This window comes from Rhinopithecus bieti, unplaced genomic scaffold, assembly GCF_001698545.2.
Source record: "Rhinopithecus bieti isolate Rb0 unplaced genomic scaffold, ASM169854v2 scaffold_23283, whole genome shotgun sequence".
Lineage (NCBI taxonomy): Eukaryota > Metazoa > Chordata > Mammalia > Primates > Cercopithecidae > Rhinopithecus > Rhinopithecus bieti.
The window spans coordinates 820,032-843,003 of record NW_016810852.1 but is presented as its reverse complement, the minus strand read 5'-3'; the positions used below and the strand labels follow the sequence as shown (position 1 = coordinate 843,003).

Below are 22,972 nucleotides of genomic sequence, written 5' to 3'. Positions count from 1 at the left end.
CTCGGGAAGGGGAATATCACACACCGGGGCCTATCATGGGGAAGGGGAAGGGGGAAGGGGGGAGGGATTGCATTACGAGTTATACCTGATGTAAATGATGAGTTGATGGTGCTGACGAGTTGATGGGTGCAGCACACCAACATGGCACAAGTATACATATATAACAAACCTGCACGTTATGCACATGTACCCTAGAACTTAAAGTATAATAAAAAAAATTAATTGTAAAAAAATAGGTAAGCTAAGAGGCAAACTTTGTCAGGAATACAAGTAAAAATTGCTCAGCAACTTATTCTCTAGTAGGAACAACATATTAAATGTTAAGTCATAGGATAAAACTTATCTAAAATACAATCAAAAATCACTTAATCTCTTCCGATATGAACTCATGTATAAAAGAAACAGGGAAAATAAAATAAATAGGCAAGTAGACAAGAGAGGAAAAAGCTTGTTTTAAAAAACAAACCTAGGTTATTGAAGCAACCTACCTAAAAGGGAAATTAATTGAGAAATCTAAGTAGTTACTACAACCAGCTCCTCACGTTTCAAAAAACAGGAGGAGGAACATAGATGACTTAAAACTGTGGGCTACCTTCTAAACGTCCATTAATACTACCAACCTGACTTCTCTGTGGCCCATCCCTGGCCCTTTCAAAGTAGCCAGGCCTTCTACCTATCATTGTGGTAGTCCATGAAGCCAGCCCAAGAAAAGAACATAAGGAGTAATCTCTATTGAACAACAAAAAAAGAACACCTATCACATACATGCCCAGAGTCCACTCCATGCTTTCTGCCTTAAATCACTGCCTCATGCCCACCTAAGTCCTGACCTCACATGCCATAACTGAAAGAACAACAACATCTGCTTCTGGCAGAAGTATCTGGAATCCATTACACCTCCAGGGAAGAGACAGGCCCAGATTTAGCCCTTACCACCTGGATAACATTTGGTACACACAAAGAACTGCTATGTAACAGACAGCTTTCTCAGACGAGACTGTGATCAACAAGGGGCCATGGGCTTTGCAGATCAAGTTCTGGCACAGCAGTCACAGCTAAGCATCTGACTCTAGGCCAGTGGACACAGCAGGGATTTATGGCCTGAGACTCTGTCCCTACTGAACCGTGCAGCAAAGCCCACCCTCGCCAGTGCTGCACTCCAGACCCATCCTTGCCCTTGGCTCCCACTTCTCCCAGCTGAACACCTACAACCATGATATTTGTGTAGAAGTTACACCCTTTCCTACCCTGCTACAATTCCTGACTAGTGGAAGAACCGGCTTTACCAGTCTCTCCCATTGAATCTTCAACAAAGGCTCATACCATTTCATATATCATATCATATCATTATCATATCATATGTTTTCAGACCAGAAGGTAGAAGATTTGATTATAAGATCAGATGTTGTGATCAGGATATCTGGAGTCCCTACTTGTTCATATAAAATACTTTTTATGGGTAAAGTTTGGTTCTGCACAAGTACTCTTATATTCACTAACTTAACATAGATCAGACAATTCACTTCTCCTTCCAAAGGCACAGAAGTCACCCTGAGAAAAGACAGGTCTGTCTGTGTCCCTAAAGCACAGCTCCAGTAACAGACCAACGAAGATCTCTACTTTCTCACAGTAACTCCAATCTCCTGGATCAATTCTACGGAGCACAAGATTCTACAACATCAGATCTTTGGTGCTCATAAAAAGTGTATCAGAAGTGTGATAAACAGCAGCTCACCTCCCAATCCCCTGGCCTTTTAGTATTACTCAGTTTGTGCAATGCCCCTGACAGCCTACAGCATCTAATGAAGTAAATCTTGGGAAACTTCTAATGCATAGGTGTAGATGTGTGTGTACTCATGCATGTGATCTCCCCATCTACAAACCAGGCCTAGGTTCATACAGACTCACTTCTAGATAAGCTGGAACTAATAGACTATTATCATCTTACAGGCAAATCCAAGAAATGTATTCAACGGCAAGGAAGTGAAATTCCTGATCACATTCCATCCTGACAAGAAACCTGTATGATGCCAGGCAAGGTTATCATCTGTACTGAAATGTGAGTTCGTTCATTGATGCAATCAACATTTGGGGAGCACCTATACCAAGCCATAATGTCAGGTGTCAAGGATAAAGTGATGAATGACAGTGTCTCAGCCCTCAAATAACTCACAATCTATATGAACTGATATAAAAGTCGGCCATAACTGCTTAGTGTGTAAAGTACTATAACAACAACAACAACAAAAAAGCCTTGGGAATTTGGGGTAAACCTCCCACACGTATTCAAGGTAGAGACGTCTATGTATGTGTGAGAGGTGGGGAGGGTAGAGTTAAGGAATGAATCCCTCATTGAGATTACCTCCAAATTGAAACCTAGGTTATCAGCAGTTCACTACTAAAACCCCCAATAACTTGATCTCCAAGCTCCTAAAGAAAGGAAAGAGGTTCATCTGGTTCCTGGTCCACTGTTATGACCGCTCCACAGCTAAAAACTTTCTTCACCTCTGTCCCAGCCCTGGCCCATGCTACCTAACTTGAGCCCCTATCATCTAAACTGATAGCAGCACCTGCACAGTAGGAATTAACTTGTCACAGGAGATCCAGACAAGGAATCATGGACCATCATATGCTTCCTTTTCTAGAATACTGCTCTAATATGTTAGGCCAGCCAAGTGAGAAATGTTGGCAATCAGAGCAGCCTCTAAAACCCAGCGGAAAACCGTGAGTAGCCCAGCAAGCCATGATGGTATACCATAATCACCACAAATGCCTTTTGAATCCCAGAAACTCAACCTACACCAGAAGATGAATTCACCCTACCCCAGGCCCTTTATATCAAGCATGCTCCCCAACCTGTCATGGGTGTAGGGAGGACCTGAAGGTGGGCTATATGATGTAATACTCCTCACCTTAATTTCTGCCTCCTCAACAGCTTGAGGTAACACACTCCAGAGAGAACCAATTCTCAGTCTCCTGCCACTCCATGCTACCATGACACACCTAACAACTGGTGGATATATTTGAGGCAATACTATTATCAAATCAATGACAAGTCTTACTATTGTTGACATCATAGAATGAAGGAAATTCTTTGTTGCTGTATTTGCATTCAAATGGAAATAACGCAAAATATGCTTTTGCAAGTAAAACTCACCAAATGTTAAATCACTGTCATTCTCCTCATTCTTCCCCACCTTAACTAATTTAAGACCCAGAATTCCAGGCTTGAGATTCCCCACAAAAGCAGACTCCCCACACCCCCACCTTCCCTCCTAGAATCCTTCCACCACTCTCCTTAATTGGGCTGGTAAAGAGTGCAAACCACTAGCTGCTATAAATATTAAAATCAAACTGACTCTACACTTTCTTTCCCTAATGAATTTCTTCTCCACCCAAATTATCAAGCAAATACCTTAAGTAATTAAAAATAGCCTACTCTGCTTCTGCTGGAGAATGCAAACTAGTTCACAGTGCAAATCTTCCACTGTCCACTGCTTAACCCAACTTAATCATATTTTGGTTTTAAATACAATCCTGACCTCTGTGACAAAGCCATCAAATTACTAGAGTAAGTGACTTCCTAAAGTGAAATTTAGAACACAAGGCATGCATTGGTAGCCAAACCATCTTGCAAGTATCTCTTACCTTTCAATTAAAGATTTAATGTCCTTAACTTCCTGAGAATTTCACTTATGTTAATCCATATAAATTAACATTTAAATAAAACATTACACAGTCAAGAATTCCCATATCGGCCGGGCGCGGTGGCTCAAGTCTGTAATCCCAGCACTTTGGGAGGCCGAGGCGGGTGGATCACGAGGTCAGGAGATCGAGACCCTCCTGGCTAACACGGTGAAACCCCGTCTCTACTAAAAATACAAAAAACTAGAGGGCGCGGTGGCGGGCGCCTGTAGTCCCAGCAACTGGGAGGCTGAGGCGGGAGAATGGCGGGAACCCGGGAGGCGGAGCTTGCAGTGAGCCGAGATCGCGCCACTGCACTGCAGCCTGGGCGACACAGGGAGACTCTGTCTCAAAAAAAAAAAAAAAAAAAAGAAGAAGAATTCCCATATCTTCACATGATATATATGATTTATGAATATAATGGGGGACTTCAAAAGGGATCTGAGATTAAGAATAGAAGCTATGAACACTTTCATGTGGTATACAATAAACACCATCACACAGTACACTACTGAGTGCACACATATCCTTACTCTCTTTATCACATTATTTCTAAGTGAAATTATCTAAGCTTAAATTTATTTCAAGATTATTTCAAGTACCATCTAAATACTTTTCGCACTGCTAACTGTAAACTCCATGAGTGTCAGGACCATGTCTTATTCATCTCGTCTCCTATGGTATATGGTCAGTGCCTTACACACAATAGGTGCATGGGAAGCATTTCACTTAATTACAGGACAAGAAACAGGGTCTCCAAAAGAAACACTTACACCAAGCTAAACATCATAAGGTTCATTTCTTTTCAGTGAGTTGGAAAAGTCAATCTTGAACTCCCACGTATCAGGAAAGAGGGAAAAGAACCCTCTATCTTTTTTTGTACATATAAAGATAATAGGTTTCTCTAAAATTCATATAGAGACTGCATGGAAGTTCAGCCCTAAAATGCTGCTGGCAGTCCCCAAAGCTACATTAATCTAGTACAAATGCCATGCTAACATTTTTTTTAATAAATGAAACCCAAAAGCAGTAATACAAATTGAATACTTCACTACATGAAAAAAGAAAACATTCAGACTGAGTAAAACACACCATAGGCAGAGTTAAAGGCAATGACAGACCAGGGGAATGTTTTCATAACATTTAACAGACAAGGAATTAACCTGGGCAACAGGAAGAGCCAGCAAAAAGTGGAGCTCAAAGCCTAAGAGAAAAACTGATAAAGGCCATGAACAAGAAACACAATGGATGACAAACTACAAATCAATATATGATGAGATGTCTAGCTTTACTAATAAGAAGGAAATAAGTATTATTATTATTATTATTTGAGATGGAGTTTTACTCTGTAGCCCAGGCTGGAGTGCAGTGGTGTGATCTCAATTCACTTGCAACCTCCACCTCTCGGGTTCAAGGGATTCTCCTGTCTCAGTCTCCTGAGTATCTGGGACTACAGGCCCACACCACCACACCCAGCTAATTTTTTTGTACTTTTAGTAGAGACGGGGTTTCACCATGTTGGCCAGGCTGGTCTCAAACTCCTGACCTCAAGTGATCCGCCTGCCTCAGCCTCCCAAAGTGCTGGGATTACAGGTATGCGCCACCATACCCAGCAGAAAATAAGTATTTTAAATTAAATATTAGAGCAGGAAAGGTGAGGTTGGCCACCAGGAATAGTTTCTGATGGCAAATGTTACAGTTGTCACATCCTAGGCCACCTCCTTATCTTCAGATTCTTAGAAATTGTCCAGCTTAACCTTGGGACTGCATCCCAGGAGCAGCTGAGAACATCATCGCAGGAATCAGACAGGCCTGGTCTTGAGTTTATGCTCTGCCTTTCAGCAGCCATGTAACCCAGAGCATATCTTTTGATCTCCCTTAGCCTTAGTCTTCCCATCTAAAAGTGGGATAACAGCTGCCCCTAGGAGGCTGTGATGTTAATATGAAATTACTCCTTAAATTGGCACCAGGTAGCACAGTGTCTGGTACACTTTCAAAACTGGGTTTACAACCCTACATGAACACAAAGGCAAATCTTTCCCTAAAAAGAGAGAAAAAATAGTTCGTATTTTAAAATCAAATAAGTCTAGCCAAAAATGTTTTCTACATGTCCTTGTGCACATCTTACATGTTTATTTATAAAAATACTAATCCATGTCTACATATAATGTGCAGTATGCACAAATATACTTCTAAGTTTTTAACATATAATACATTTGTAAAGGCGCAGCCCTCACTGTAAAACAGGGACAATAATAGTATATACTTCATAGGCTGATGTGAGAATTAAATGAGTTAGTAATATATAAAGCATTTAAAACAGTGCCCAGGATAGAGCAAGTGTTATATCCCTAAGAGCTATTTTATTATCATTATTATTACCGATGCAGAATGAGTAGACCAAACTGCTTTGAGATGTTCACTGTGACAGGCTATCTGTCAGGTGCTAGGGATTCACAGGTGAACAAGACAGGCTCAGGGTCCTACCCATGTGAAGTTTCCTGCCCTGTAAAGGAGCTAAACATTACACAAAGAAAAACAAAACTACCAACAGTACAAACTGTAATAAAGACAATGAAGGAAAGAGGCTGATTAATCTGAGAGAGATGTGTTTTCAACGGGTGTGATAGATTTGTACCTGTCAGCCACATACTAGTCTTCTTCACCATAATAGTAACCACATGATTTATAAGATGGCTGATGGGATGAATGATGCAATGTATGGTCAAAGAGCACCTGCCCAGGGTAGGACTCAAACCATGGGCCTTGTATGACCAGTACCATGCTCCTAACCAATAACCCGAGGCTTTATTCATGAAATACTCAATACTCCTTCAACTCACCTCTCAAACTGTGTCCCTGGTAAACATTTATTCATTAATGTACTCATGAATTTAACAAATGCACACTTATTAACCATATGCATTATGCATATGTAAGACACAGGCGTGGCGGGCGCCTGTAGTCCCAGCTACTCGGGAGGCTGAAGCAGGAGAATGGTGTAAACCTGGGAGGCGGAGCTTGTAGTGAGCTGAGATCCGGCCACTGCACTCCAGCCTGGGTGACAGAGCGAGACTCCGTCTCAAAAAAAAAAGACACAGGCTATTGCAGTCTACACCTACAGGACTTTATAATACAGCAGACTGGCTAGCAGCCACTTACCCCCAAACTCCAAACAACCCACTATTCAAATGTTAAATTATATATTCATTTAATATTGACTTACAAGTGAAGTTTAATAAGCTGTAAGTACCATATTTCATCAAATATAACACACCATTGATTTTTAAGATGTACTATTAATTACTGGTAAAAAAGAAAAAATGAGGCGGGCAGATCACCTGAGGTCAGGAGTTTGAGACCTACCTGACCAACATGGAGAAACCCCATCTCTACTAAAAATACAAAATTAACAGGGCATGGTGGCACATGCCTGTAATCCCAGCTACTCAGGAGGCTGAGGCAGGAGATCACTTGAACCCGGCAGGCAGAGGTTGCCGTGAGCTAAGACTGTGCCATTGTACTCCAGCCTGAGCAACAACAGCAAAACTCTGTCTCAAAAAAATTACATATATATCAATAATAAGACACATCCTAACGTAAGAAATGTTATAATGTAAAAAAATGTGGGTCTATCGCGCCTGTAATCCCAGCACTTTGGGAGGCTGAGGTGGGCGGATCATGAGGTCAGGAGATTGAGATCATCCTGACTAACACAGTGAAACCCCGTCTCTACTAAAAATACAAGAAAATTAGCCAGGCTTGGTGGCGGGTGCCTGTAGTCCCAGCTACTCGGGAGGCTGAGGCAGGAGAATGGCGTGAACCCGGGAGGCGGAGCTTGCAGTGCGCCGACAGGGCGCCTCTGCACTCCAGCCTGGGGGACAGAGCGAGACTCCATCTCAAAAAAAAAAAAAAAATGTGGGTCTATGGCATGCCAGTCCCTTGATGAAATGAAATTGTTACCCTGCACTTAAGAGAAATTATTTTTAACATTCTCAATTACATTTCTATGGAAAAACAAATTTGATGTCAGAAAATCAAATCACTTTCTCGTGGCTACATTGGTACATTTGAATCAAAGCTATTTTGTATTTCTGAAATAAAGATTTGGTTGTTAGATGCAATGGCAACAGATACTAGTATCCAAAACATCACTGTTGAGTATCTCCTTTTCCAAACTACACTTTAAATGTATCTCTGATTCTAAAAACAGGCCTACACACTTGGTAAACACAGGGAAAAGGAAGGCAACACCTTTGAGCAGAATAGTCACCTTCTCAATACATCACTGAGGCTGCCAAAAAAAAAAAAATCAGAGCTTCGAAGAAAGCAGCTTAAATTATCACATGGTACATGCTGGTGGAAAGGATACTGCAGAGTCAGAAGACCTGGGTGCCAGTACCCCTTCTGATACTCACTGGGAACTTTCGGGATTTCCTCATCTGCCGTACAAAGGTTTGGGACCAGTTGGGTTTTAAGCTTTACTTTCTGGCATTAAAATACCAAAATTCTGAGGTTCAAAAATACTGGCTCTTATTCCCTATTTACTCTAAAAGATTCAAGTTACAGAAACTATTGACCAGTTTTAAAAAGACCTTGCATTACTTTATGCTTCTCTTAAAACGTCACTATTTCAACTTCAAGGGTGCTGATGAAATCCTTAAACTTTCTCATGGAAGAAATCTTTCTCATTTTTCATTGTATTTTCTCTCTCCACTTCAACTGGATCCTTTTCCTTTTTTTTTTTGAGAGTCTCACGCTGTCGCCCAGGCTGGAGTGCAGTGGCACGATCTCAGCTCACTGCAAGCTCCACCTCCCTGGTTCAAGCAATTCTCCTGCCTCAGCCTCCTGAGTAGCTGCGATTACAGGTGCCTGCCACCATGCCTGGCTAATTTTTGCATTTTTAGTAGAGATGGAGTTTCGCCATCTTGGCCAAGCTGGTCTTGAACTCCTGACCTTGTGATCCACCCGCCTCAGCCTCCCAAAGTGCTGGGATTACAGGCATGAGCCACCGCGCCAGGCCCCTTTTCCTTTTTTCATAAGCTTTTAAGTAAAACAGGGCTCTGGAAGGCAACTACCAGTGTTCACTTGAGTTTTTTGTTGTTGTTGCTGTTAACTCTAATCAATATTGCAACACTATGACCTTCAGCAAGTAACATACCATAAGTTTAAACTTAACAGAGGGAACAAAATTCCCTAACATCTGCAGCTCTATTAGCTTCACAGTCTAAATAATTTCTGGCCCCTTTAAAAAAAAAAAAGTTTGCAAGGTGATGTTGGAGCTGCTATTTTTCTAGTGGGAGTGAAAATGGGCTCAGAAATGTGGCGTGGGAAATAGGAGTTAGAGTTTTGTGAATTTAGAGGTGTTTATACATTAAACATTGTTGTCCATAACCCCTCTTGATACAAAATATATCTTGGTTTAGATCTCAGACCCTTAATAACAAGTTAATCACATGACTTGGATAATTCAAGCCCACTCCAATAACAAAACTTAACCAGATGGTCACTCTAAAGCCAAGTGATCCTGGGAGTCTAAGAACGAACTTCCACTTTTGTGGGAAGAGGATTGAGAGTTCTGCTAAGGGTGGAGTAAGGAGCTAGATCTTTTAGACACTCTTCCTTTATTCTCTAGATTTTTCTAGATAGCAGACCTACCTGAGGCTAGGATCTTGCAGAACCTCAGACTAGCAAGACCACAGAAGCGAAAGACACAGGCGGGCAACTTCTTCCTGGGGTTTCCCACCACAGTGGTTGTGCTGCACACCTGGTCTTCTACATTCTAAGCCACTATCTATTCAAATTAAGCTGGTTTAAAACCATATTCAGTATACTTCATTCTTGGTGCTCAAACTCTATTGACCTGAGTGATTACTGGGTATAACGAATTCTTTTTGTCCTTCTGCCTACAACACCCTCAAGCATCTCCAGAAAGCTTTACCAAACAAACCAACTATTTCATACTTGCTAACATTATCTAACCAGACCTTTGTCCTCAAGTGATCGGCAACTAAGTGTTAGCTATTGAGTGCACACTCATCAATGCACACTTTTAGAATGTAATCTTTTCAAGAAAGGAATTAAGTCTCATAAAATACTCAGTACAAGCAGAATTAAGAACAAACCAGAAAAAGAAAACTAACTTTATTACATGCGAGATGCTTTATATAAATTGCTCCACTTATTCTGCAGTGAACCCAGATCATCCTGTACATCATCATTGCTAAAATGCACATTTTTTTTTCACTTTTTAAAAAACCAGGATACATGTGACAACCACTGGTGTGTCACAATTTTAATAAGCAATCGTTTTTCATTGTTAGTGGTAAACAAAATAATGGTCCACCTTACAAGTGATGGTGCTTCAGGCTCACTGAAATGTGTTAATATTTTCATGTGATTGGAAACACTGAAAAACAGATTAAGAAAAGTGTCCAGGGTTATTACACAGACTGAAAAGGGACTAGCCAGATTTCAAACCCTGATGTGGATGATTCCAAAGTTTCTTTCTACTATAACCTACCTGACAAGCAGAGACTTTAAATATAGCAAGAATTTTCCGTAGTCAGCGTGTCTCAAAGACTAGCAACCTTGGGTGCTAAGTTTTCGGGAACTGATGTGTCCACAAACCGCCTGTTGGAGGCACTGCAAATAAGCTGGTTTAGGTCCCAGCCAACCATACGCTTCTAGGAGTCTATGCGGCTATGCCGACCCACTCGGCATAGTGTAAAGAAACTATCTTTCCCCTGACGTACAATCCTGCGGAGGGGGAATTCGAAGTGTAGGACCTTTCCGTACTGGGGACAGCCTCATCCCCCAACTTCCTACTGAGACACTCTTTCCCTACCTCTCAACCCAGACACTTACCTTCCCCACCAAGTTCACCCTGGACCTCTTCACCCCCAACTCCAAATAAGGCCAGTCTAGACGCCACCCCCACCCTGTCACTTGTCACCGCTGGGCCGAGAGCAAGCTTCCAAATTTGCAGGGCTCCCAGACCCGAATCCTGGCTCAGCCACCCAGTATCTCCATCTACCAGCGGCCTAAGTCATGCCCCCCGCCCCACGTATCCAGGAAAGCTCCTTCCTCCGTAGGGGTCGCCGACTTGAAGCCGGAATCCCAAACTACTCCCAGGCCCCCGCCGAGGTCCCGCCCTGAAGGCCCAGCCGCGGCCTGGGCCAGGACGCTGGGTCCGGCGAGGCCAAGAACCTGCGGGCGCAAGGAAGACAGTCCTGGCCGGACTCACACTCACGGAGGAAGCTGCGCGACAGCAGACGGGTGGCTGCGAGACCGCTGCTGCCGAAGACCATGGTAGCGATGTCAGCCGCAGCCGCAAGGGTCGCGGTCATCCGCCAATGACACTCTCAGGCCCCCGGAGACCTCACAGGGACAGAAGCCTAGGTGGAGGGTGGCCACAGCAGTCGCCTGAACAAATTTCCCTCTACAGAGGATTCTTCACGGAACAGCGGCGATGGCAGGTGAAGACAAAGAAGCATCCTGTCGGAGAGGCAGATAATAACTCGGCTCCTCCCTAGAAATGTGGGTTTGATTAACATTAATTATAACAGCAGCTGGGGGTAAACCCCACGTGAGACTGACCGGCGCGTGGCATTGTGGGCAATGTAGTCTAACGGCCGCGACTGGTTCGTAGGTTTTGAGTGAGGCTGCGGGAAGAGAACGAGGGAGAGCGGTGGTGAGACGGGGGAGACGAGGGACTTGAAGACTAGGAGGGAAGAAACAGCGAGGTGAGGTGCGAAGAGCAGTGCCAGAACTTTGTATCCTAGGCCCATCTCCTCCCCGCTTCGTTTTCCTCGTTTGCTATTAGAATAATATTTCTCACCGCGTACCCGTGCCTGGACCCGGAAGGGTTGCCTCTGAGGACGGGAATTCGAACTGGTGCTGGTGGCATGTGAAGGGAAAGACGTGATGAGAAAGACCAAAAGTTATCTTACTGACAGTTAATTTCTTGGAATGTGGAGTGTCTAGTTAAATAATCATGCAGTCTTTGACTAGCACTAAGTGTATGAGTGTTTATTCCCTGAGTATCCTACGGGCTGAAATTCGAGGTCAAATGCGACTTTGCTCCCTGTTTGGACAAACAGTTCCCTCTTATGTAACAGCTTTAGAAGGAACCTCGGAGAGTCCCAGAGTCAAAAGGTAAACAAGAGATGAAGTAATCTGCGTCTCTGCCGAAAATCGTGCTCCTGAGATTCCTCATCAGTATTGTCAATAAAATTGCAATCTTAATTTACTTAGGTGGTCATTATAATTGGCACTGAGCTGTGGGATGGATGAGTGGGATTACCCAAGGAGATTGCCCAGTACTTCCTTTATGATCCAATTATTGTCATTATCAGGTTGGACTTCACTGCAAATAAACTCCTGGCTCATGGATCATGTTCTTGTGATAATTAAATTACTCAGAGTTAAATAGTATCAGTGGTTTCCAGATATATCCATTATAACAAATTGGACATTTTTATAGAAAATAAATAGAAAATCCCTTGCTATTTTAAATAGCACAATTCTTCATGAACTGAGTTATATGTTTAGTTTCATTTAATTGATAAAATGAATGATGACAAAAAATATAATTTCAGTACTTTTTTTTTTATTTTTTGAGACGGAGTCTCGCTCTATCGCCCAGGCTGGAGTGCAGTGGCCGGATCTCAGCTCACTGCAAGCTCCACCTCCCGGGTTTACGCCATTCTCCTGCCTCAGCCTCCCGAGTAGCTGGGACTACAGGCGCCCGCCACCTCGCCCGGCTAGTTTTTTGTATTTTTTTAGTAGAGACGGGGTTTCACGGTGTTAGCCAGGATGGTCTCGATCTCCTGACCTCGTGATCCACCCGTCTCGGATTTCAGTACATTTTTAATGAAAATTTGTATTTCCATGAAGATGAGTATTTTTGTTTGTTTTGTACACTGAAGTATCCCCAGCACCTAGAACAATGCTTGACACAAATAACTCATTGTTGAATTGAATTGATATATGTAGGAGAATAGTAGTATATAGATTATTTTTTGGATCCACAGACAATGTTTGATGAACTTAGGATATTTCAATCTCTTGTAATAACTGCACCCCTGTGGCGGACCGGGTCTCCCTAATGCAAGCCTCCATAACAACGTTTCAGTACTGAGTAGCTAAGTTAAATATTAAAAGCCAGTGCCCTTGTACAAAGGCTGGGATGTAACAAAAGCCCACCAAGGGTTTTTGCCTAGGCCTTTCCTGGGCCTTAAAGCATGACAAATTAATGAAGGAATTCTTAACAGGACCCATTTAAGATTAAACAAGTTTTATTGGGGATCTGAAAAAACTCCCCAGGCCTCCACAAACAAGTTTATTGGAGGTCTGAGGGAACTCTCCAAACCTCTGTGATTTAGCAGGGGGCAAGATAAGGGTAATCACCCCAGCATCTAAACCCATGTAGATTAAGTAAATTTACTGAGCCTCCAAGGAAGGTCTTCAGTACTCAGACCTTAGTTATAGATTAAAAGAAGTTAATCACTTATGTCTTTAGATAAATGCATGCTTACACGTAAACATAGTTTGGAAGGTATATAAGCTCTGGAAAACTGTAATTTTGAATTGGTCTGGTGATAATTTCCAGGACTTTTCTGTGTAACCGGTTGCAGAAATAAAAACTCTCTTCCTCCCCAGTTCATCTACATCTCATTATTGGGCCACAAAAACTAGCAGCCCAACTCTCAATTTGGTCCGGGAACACCCCTATTTGAACACCCCTCAATTCTGTCTTATCTAGTGTAAAGAGTGCTGGAACAAACATAGGAGTACAGATATCTCTTCAATGTACTGAGTTCCTTTCTTTTGGATATATCCAGCAGTAGGATTGCTGGAGCATATGGTAGCTCAATTTTTAATTTTTTGAGGAAACTCCATACAGTTCTCCATAGTGGTTGTACTGATTTACATTCCCACCATCAGTGTACAAGGGTTACCTTTTCTCCACATCCTCATCAGAGTTTGTTATTGCCTGTCTTTAGGATATAAGCCATTTTAACTGGGGTGAGATGATATCTCATAGTAGTTTTGATTTACATGGATGATCAAGGATGTTGAACACCTTTTCATATGCCTATTTGACATGCGTGCATCTTTTTTTGAGAAATGTCTATTCAAACCTTTTGCCCAGTTTTTGATCAGGTTATTAGTTATTTTTCCAATAGAGTTGTTTTAGCTCCTTATATATTCCGGCTAGTAATCCCTTGTCTTGTCTTTCCCTAGTGTATGTTCTTGGCACCTTTGTCCAAGATGAGTTCACTGTAGGTGTGTGAATTTGTTTCTGAGTTCTCTGTTCTGTTCCATCATCTATGCGTTTGTTTTTATGCCCGTACCATGCTGTTATGGTTACTATACCTCTGTAGAATAAACTGAAGTCAGGTCATGTGATTCCTCAAGTTTTGCTCTTTTTGCTCAGGATAGCTTTGGCTATTCTGGGTCTTTTTATGGTTCCATATAAATTTTAGGATTGTCTTTTCTATTTCTGTGAAGAATATCATTAGTAATTTGATAGGGATTCCATTGAATCTGTAGCTTACTTTAGGTAGTATAGACATTTTCACAATATTGATTCTTCCATGAACGTGGAATATTTTTCCATTTTTTGGTGTCCTCTTTAACTTCTTTCATCAGTGGTTCATACTTTTCATTATAGAGATCTTTCGCTGGTTTGGTTGATTCCTATGGAATTAATTTATTTGTGGCTATTGTAAATGAAATTACTTTTTTATTTCTTTTTCAGATTGTTCGCTGTTGGCATGTAAAACGCTACTGATTTTGTATGTTGATTTTTTTGTATCCTGCAACTTTACTGAATTTGGTTATCAGTTCTAATAGTTTTTTTGTGGAGTCTTTAGATTTTTCCACATATAAGGTCATATTATTTGCAAACAAGGATAATTTGACTTCTTCCTTTCCAATTTGGATGTCCTTTATATCTTTCTCTTGTCTGATTGCTCTAGCTAAGACTTCCAGTACTATGCTGAATAACAGCGATAAAAGTTGGCATCCTTGTCATGTTCCAGATCATAGAGGAAAGGCTTTCAATTTTTTCCCAATCATTATGATACTAGCTATGGGTCTGTCATTTATGGTTTTTATTATGTTGAGATACGTTCATTCTATTCCCAGTTTTTTGAGGGCTTTTATCATGAAGGGATGTTGAATTTTATCAAAATCTTTTTCAGCATCAATTGAAATGATCATATGGTTGTGTCCTTTCTTCTGTTGATACTGTGTATCACATTGATTCATTTGCATATGTTGGGTCATCTGTGCATTCCAGGGATAAGTCCCACTTGGTCGTGATGAATGATCTTTCTAATGTATTGTTGAATTTAGTTTGCTAGTATTTTATCGAGGATTTCTTACATCAAAATTTTTCAGCGGTATTAGCCTGTAGTTTTCTTTTTTTTTAATGGGTCTTTCTCTGGTTTTGGTATCAGAGTAATACTGGCCTTGTAGAATGAGTTTGGAAGTATTCCGTCCTCTCCTATTTTTTGGAATAGTTTGAGTAGGATTGGTATTAGTTCTTCTTTAAAAGTGTGGTAAAATTCAGCAGTGAAGTCTCCAGGTCCTGGGTTTTTCTTTAGTGGGAGACTTCTTATTATGACTTTGATCTCATTACTTGTCATTGGTCTGTTCAGGTTTTGGATTTCTTTCTGGTTCAATCTTGGTAGGTTGTAAGTGTCTAGAAATGTGTTCATTTTTCTACATTTTCCAATTTATTGGCATACAATTGGTCATAGCAGCAACTAATGATCCTTTGAATTTCTGCAGTATCAGTTGTAATGTCACCTTTTTTATTTCTGATCTTATTTATTGGGATCTTCTCTCTTTTTTCTTCATTACTCTGGCTAAAGTTTTGTCAGTTTTGTTTAACTTTTCAAAAAACCAACTTTTTATTTCATTGGTCTTTTCTATTGTCTTCTTCATTTCAATTTCATTTATTTCTGCTCTGATCTTTATTATTTCTTTTCTTCTACTAATTTTTTGATTTGGCTTACTCTTGATTTTCCAGTTCTTTAAGAAGCATCATTAGATTGTTTATTTGAAGTTCTTCTTTTTTCATGTAGGCACTTATAGCTATAAACATCCCACTTACTACCGCTTTTGTTGTATCCCATAGGGTTTGGTATATTGTGTTTTCATTATGATTTGCTCAAGAACTTTTTCAGTCTTCTTCTTATTGCTTCATTGATTCCTGATCATTCGGGAGCATATTGTTTAATTTCCACCTATTTGTATAGGTCCAAAATTCCTCCTGTTATTAATTTCTAATTTTATTCCTTTGTGGTCAGAGAAGATACTTGATATTATTTCAATTTTTAAAATGTTTTCAGGCTTGTCTTGTGACCTAACATATGGACTTTCCTTGATAATAATTCATGTGCTGAGGAAAAGAATGTGCATTCTGTAGCCATTGGATGAAATGTTCTGTATATATCTATTAGATCCATTTGCTCTATAGTGCAGATTAAGTCTGATGTTTCTTTGTTGATTTTCTGTCTGGAAGATCTGTCCAATGTTGAAAGTAGGGTGTTGAAGTCTCCAGCTATGATTGTACTGGAGCCTATCCTAGCTCTAACAGTATTTGCTTTATATGCATTGGGTGCATATGTATTTATAATTGTTATATTCTCTTGCTGAATTGACCCCTTTATCATTATATACTGACCTTCCTTATCTCTTATAGTTTCAGTCTTGAAATCTATTTTGTGTGATGTAAGTATAGCAACTGCTACTCTTTTTTTCATTTCTATTGGCATGGAATATCTTTTTTCATCCCTTTATTTTTCATCTATGTGTATCTTTATGGGAGATGTGTGTTTCTTATAAGCAATGGATCAATGGGTCTTGTTTTTCATTCATTCAGCCAGTCTATGTCTTTTGATTGGAGAGTTAAGTTTATTTACATGCAATGTTATTATTTATAACTAAGGACTTAATCCTGCCATTTTGTTATTTGCTTTCTGGTTGTTTTGTGGTCTTCCCTTCCTTCTTTCTTTCCTGTCTTCCAGTAGTAAAGGTGATTTTCCTTGGTGATATTATTTAGTTTTGTATGTGTGTGTGTGTGTGTGTGTGTGTGTGTCTTCGTTGTATGTTTTTGGTTTGAGATCACCACGAGGCTTGCAAATACTGTCTTATATGTTATGTTAACCTGATAACAACTTAACACTGTTTGCATAAACAAACAAGGGAAGAGAAAACTAATAAAAACTCTATGCTTTAACTTCATCCCCCCACTTTTAAACTTTTTGTTATTTCTAGTTACATCTTATTGTACTATGTCTTGAAATGTTGCTGTAGTTATTATTTTTGTTATTGTTTCATCATTTAGTCTTTATACTTAGGACAAGAGTCATTTACACCATAGTCACAGTGTTGCAATATTCTGTTTTTTTTTGTGACTTATCAGTGAGTTTGTAGCTTCAGGTGATCATTTATTGCTCACAAATGTTGTTTCCTTTCTGACTGAAATATTCCCCTCAGCATTTCTTGTAGGACAGGTCTGGTGATGATGAAATCCCTCAGCTTTCATTTTTCTAGGAAAGGCTTTATTTCTATTTCATGTTTGATGATGGGTATTTTCACCAGACATACTATTCTAGGGTAAAAGTTGTTGTTTTTTTTTTCTTTCTTCAACACTTTAAATGTCGTGCCACTCTCTCCTGGCCTGTAAGTTTTCCATGGAAAAGTCTCCTGGCAGATGTATTGAAGCTCCATTGTATGTTATTTGTTTCTTTACTCTTGTTGCTTTTAGGATCCTTTCTTTGTCCTTGACCTTTGGGAGTTTGATTATTAAATGCCTTGAGATAGTCTTCTTTGGATTAACTCTGGTAGGTGTACTGTAACATTCTTGTACTTGGATATTGATGTCTTTCTCTAAGTTTGGGAAGTCCTCTGTTATTATCCCTCTGAAAAAATTTTCTACCCATGTCTCTTTCTCCACATCCTCTTTTCAGCCAATAACTGTTAGAGTTGCCTTTTTGAGGCTATTTCTTAGATCCTGTAGGCATATTTCATTTATTTTTATTATTTTTTTCTTTTGTCTCCTCTGACCATGTATTTTCAAATACCCTGTCCTCAAGCTCACTAATTCCTTCCTTTGCTTGATCAATTCTAATATTAAAGGACTCTAATGCATTCTTCAGTATGTCAGTTGCATTTTTCAGCACCAGAATTTCTGCTTGATTCTTTGTAATTATTTCAATCTCTTTGTTAAATTTATCTGATATAATTCTGAATTATTTCTCTCTGTTATCTTGAATTTCTTTGACTTTCCTCAGCACAGCTATTTTGAATTCTCTGTCTGAAAGGGCACATGTCTTTGTTTCTCCAGGATTGGTTTCTGGTGCCTTATTTAGTTCATTTATTGAGGTCATGTTTTCCTGGATAGTGTTGATGCTAGTACATGTTCTTCAGTGTCTGGAAATTGAATAATTAGGTATTTATTGTAGTTTTCACTGTTGGGGCTTGTTTGTAGCCATCCTTCTTGGGAAGGCTTTCCAGATATTTGAAAGGACTTCGGTGTTGTAATCTAAGCTGTGTCTGCTTGAGGGAGCACCCCAAGCCCAGTAACACTGTGGTTTTTGGAGACTCATAGAGGTACCTCCTTGATGGACTTGGACAATATCCAGGAGAATTCTATTATATTCATCTATGTGTCTATTGTTATGACATTACCACACTGTTTTGATAATTATAGCTTGGTAGTAAGTTTTGAAATGGGAAAATGTGAGTGCTGCAACTTTGTTTTTCCTTTTCAATATTGTTTGGGCTACTTAAGGACCTTTGCAATTCCATGTGAATTTTAGGATTAGATTGTCAACTTTTATAAAAGACAGTTGTAGTTTTGATAGGGATTGTATTGAATCTGTACATCAATTTGGGTAGTATTGCCATCTTAATAATAGTAAATTTTCAGATTCATTTACACAGGTTTTAAATTTCTCTCAGCAATGTTTTTCAGCTTTCAGCATGTGAGTCTTGCACTTCTTTGATTCAGTTTTTTCCTACATATTTTATCATTTGCAATGCTATTATAAATTTGTTTTCTTTTTCATTTTTTGATTGTCCATTGCAAGTACATAGGAATACAACTGATCTTTGTGTGTTGATCATGTATCCTGTGACTTTGTTAAACTCATTTATTAGTTCTAATAATATTTTGTCAATTCTTTAAGATTTTTATATAAAGTAATTTCATCTATGAATAGAGATAGTTTTACTTCTTCCTTTCCAACCTGGATGCCTCTTATCTCCTTTTCTTGCCTAATTTCCCTGGCTTGAGATTTCAGTACAATATCAAATTGAAGTGGCAAGATCAGACATACTTATTTTATTTCTAATCTTAGCAGGAAAGTTTTCAGGCTTTCAGCATGGAGTGTGATGTTAGCTATGGGTTTTTCATATGCCCTTCATCAGGTTGCAGACATTTTCTTCTATTCCTACTTTGTTTAATATTTTATAATGAAAGGGTGATGGATTTTTATCAGATGTTTTTTTCTGCATCAATTGACTTCTTCATGCTGTCTTTTTCCCCTCTTCTTCTGTTAACATAATGTATTACATTTATGAATTTTTTATGTTGAACTACTTTTACATTCCTATGATGAATTATACTTACCCATGGTGTACAATCCTTTGAATATACTGCTGGATTCAGTTTGCTAGTATTTCTGATTTTATTTCATGTGGTCAGAAAAGATATTTTGTATGATTTCAAAATTTTAAAATTTATTGAGACTTGTTTTGTGGCCTAACACATGGTCTATCCCAGAGAATGTTTCATGTGCACTTGAAAATAAAGTGTTTTCTGTTGTTTTGGGGGTGGGACATTTTATAGATGTTTTTCAGGTGTGTTTGGTTTATAGTATTTCTCAATTATTCTACTTCCTTATTAATCTTTTCTGTTGTCCCTTAGTCAATTTGGTGTGACTATAATGGAATACATAACACAGGCTGGATAATTCATAAAGAACAAAGATTTATTTCTTACAGTTCTGGAGGCTGGGAAGTCCAAAACTGAGAGGATAGTGGCATCTGGTAAGGGACCTCATGTTGCAATCACCCATTATGGAAGATGGAAGGGCAAGAGAGTACGTGAGAGAACAAGAGAGGAACCAACTCACTTTTATAACAAGCCTTCTCAATAACTAGCCCACTCCCAAGAAAAAGACATGAATCCATTCATGAGGTCTCTGCATTAGGTTTTCATTTTGACCTAATCACCTCTTATTAGGCCCCACTTGTCACCACTTCTCAACATTGAGGATTAATTTTCCAACATATAAACTTCAGGGGACACATTCAAACCATAGCAGTAGTCGTTCTATCATTACTGAAAGCTAGACTCTTCAACTACTATTGTTTAATTGTCTATTTCTCCCTTTGATTCTGTTAGTTATTACTTCATATATTTTGGGGCTGTATTGTTAGGTGAATATATGTTTTAATTGTTATAGCTGACTGTTAAGATTGACTCTTTTCATGACCTTTAGCTCTCATTACAATTTTTGTCTTAAAGTCTATTTTGTTTAATATTAGTATAGCCACTGCAGCTTTCTTTTGCTTAGAGTATGCCTGAAATATCTTTTTTCCATTATTTTATTTCAACCTATCTGTGTTTTTCAATCTAAAATATGTCTCTTGTAGACAATATGTATTTGAGTCATGTTTTTTATTCATTCTGCCTTTTAACTGATAAGTTTAATCAATTTCCATTTAATATAATTACTAATGAGGAAGGACTTACTTTTGACATTTTCTGTTTGTTTTCTGTATGTTATTTTTCAATTCTTTCACTATTGCCTTTTGTATGAGGTAGATTTTTTTTTTTTTTTTTTTTGTTCTTAGTGGTTGCCCTATGATTACAATTAACATCTTAGTTTATAATTAGTTAAGTTTTTCTTCCTGTAAGTGGACCATACTTTCTTTGTTTGCATGTATCATACTTTTGGTTGAAAATTGGATATCGGATATGTTGAATATTATAATATGGTAACTCTGGAAATCAGATTCTCCTGCCTTCTAAGAATTTGTTGTTTCTGTTTGTTGTAGGTTGTATTTGTTTGTTGCTGACTTTTCTAAACTACTATTTAAAGACTGTATACTTTGTCACATGTGGTAACTGAAATCTCTAAAGTCACTGAAGTCTTACAACTTTTGTGGAAGGATGGACTTTTAGAGTTTCCTACTCTACCATTTTTGCTAATGTTATTCCCATCATTACTTTTAAATTTTATATTGTCATTATCCTTGAGCATTTCATAAATAGTTTATGTATTCTATATCTAAGAGTTCTAATATATAATGTGTTTGCCTTTTAAGTCTTGTTTGTTCTGCTAACTCTTGTTGGGAGTGGCTTGTTTTCTTGTATGTTTGGGTTTTTTATTTTAATTGTAAATTTATATTTGGCTGAAACTAACTTGTGAGAATTCTAAGGAATCAGAGTTGATGCCTTTCTCTTCATGAGTATTTCCTAGTAGTGTGCATTTTTTCCCCAGACCACACAGATAGTGTAAATTAAAAACCCAGAACTAGTTTTGTCTATACTCATAAATTCCTGGGGGAGACTATTATATTTTTAACAATTTTTTCCACCCGGATCTGCAGGTAGAAATATGCTGGTTTTCCTGTAGATTTTTGTCACTGCCAGTTTTTTCCTAGTCCAACCTATTATTGAGGGGATAATTCTTCCAGCAGTCTCAGATGTGTGTGGCAACTGTAGTTTGCTCTTCCATTTTATGTAGACTCAAACAAGGCCTAGTCTTCTATTTCTCCTCTATCTATATCATTTTAGCTCTATCTATGATCTAGAGAATCATACCAGCATATCAAATACTACCTGATTATGTTAAGATTAATCCCTGAAGCTATATGTTCTTTGTATGGGCATTTGTACCCACAGCACCCACAGCTTCCATGTTATTTATTGCTCTGGTTTCATGTGATTATTATTTTGACCCTTGAGGATTCCCTTATTTCTGTGAGCGCTGGTATAGTCCACTATATATCCAGAAGCAGAATTCTATGATTCAATAATCTTGGGCTCAAATTCATATAGAAATTTAAGTTGATGGATCTGGATTTGTATATCAGCTCTGCCACTTACTACCTCTGAAGTGACTTGGGAAAGTTACATAACCTCTTTAAGCCTCAATTTCCTATCTGTGGCATAAGTATAGTAATACCTCAAACATAAGGTTATTGCAATGATTAGTGGAATAGCACCCGTCACAAATGGCCTGGTATATAAATCTTAACCTAACGCTAAAAAAATTTTAACTGCATTTACTTTTACTATTAAAGATGTGAACTTGTGAGTAACCATTTGTAACCTAGTTCTTTAGCTATGAAATGGGAATTTCATGTTTGTTAGCAGTACTTAAGAGATTGAATGCAAAGTATAAAGCACAGTACTTGGCACATAAGAAACAACCAATGAATTGTAACAATTATTTATAAGAACTATAAAAATAACAGGCTATACACAAAGCTGTCTACATTGATTTAGTAAGTGGTCAGTTGACAATGAAGATAACATCTTGCCACATTAAAAAATAAGCTTTTGGAGGCCGGGCCGCGGTGGCTCAAGCCTTGTAATCCCGCACTTGGGGAGGGCCAAACGGGCGGATCCACGATGGTCCAGGAGATCGAGGGACCATCCTGGCTAACACGGTGAAACCCCGTCTCTACTAAAAATACAAAAACTAGCCGGGCGAGGTGGCGGGCGCCTGTTAGTCCCCAGCTACTCACGGAGGCTTGAGGCAGCGAGGAATGGGCGTAAACTTGGGACGCGGGAGCTCTGCAGTGCGCGCTGCGATCTGGCTACTGCACTCCAGTGCCGGGGGCGACAGATGCGGAAGACTCTGCCTCAAAAAAAAAATAAAAAAGGTTAGGCCGCGCCGCGCGCTGCGCGGTGGCTCAAGCCTGTAAGTGCCAGCACTTTGGGAGGCCGAGACGGCGCGGATCGAGGGTCAGGCAGATCAAAACCTCCTGGCTAGACAGTGAAACCCCGTCCTCTCCTAAAAAGTACAAAAAACTAAGCCGTGACGAGGGTGGTGGGAGCCTGCTTCAGCCCCAGAGCTACTCAGGGAGGGCTGAGGCAGGGAAGAATGGCTGTGAACCCGGGAGGCGGAGTTGTTGCAGGTGAGCCGAGATCCGGCCACTGCGCACTCCCCAGCCTGGGTTGACAGAGGCGAGAACTCCGCGCTCAAAAAAAAAATAAGATAATAAATAAATAGATAAAAATAAAAATAAG

At 39.5% G+C, this 22,972-nt stretch overlaps 2 protein-coding genes across 2 annotated transcripts in view; one reads left to right on the top strand and one right to left on the bottom strand.

Annotated features, from left to right (window-relative positions):
• The window catches only part of SUCLG1 (succinate-CoA ligase GDP/ADP-forming subunit alpha), a 43,802-nt gene extending 32,603 nt beyond the window's left edge, over window positions 1–11,199 (bottom strand). Inside the window, 1 exon segment of the mRNA XM_017892977.1 lies at window positions 10,931–11,199. Coding sequence (XP_017748466.1) covers window positions 10,931–11,033 — 103 coding nt within the window. The 5' untranslated portion in view covers window positions 11,034–11,199.
• Window positions 11,133–22,972, top strand: part of DNAH6 (dynein axonemal heavy chain 6) — a 327,840-nt gene continuing 316,000 nt past the window's right edge. The window contains exons 1-2 of the mRNA XM_017892976.1: window positions 11,133–11,223; window positions 11,336–11,434. The gene's annotated coding sequence lies outside the window, so the exon portion shown is untranslated. The remainder of the gene's footprint in view (window positions 11,224–11,335; window positions 11,435–22,972) is intronic.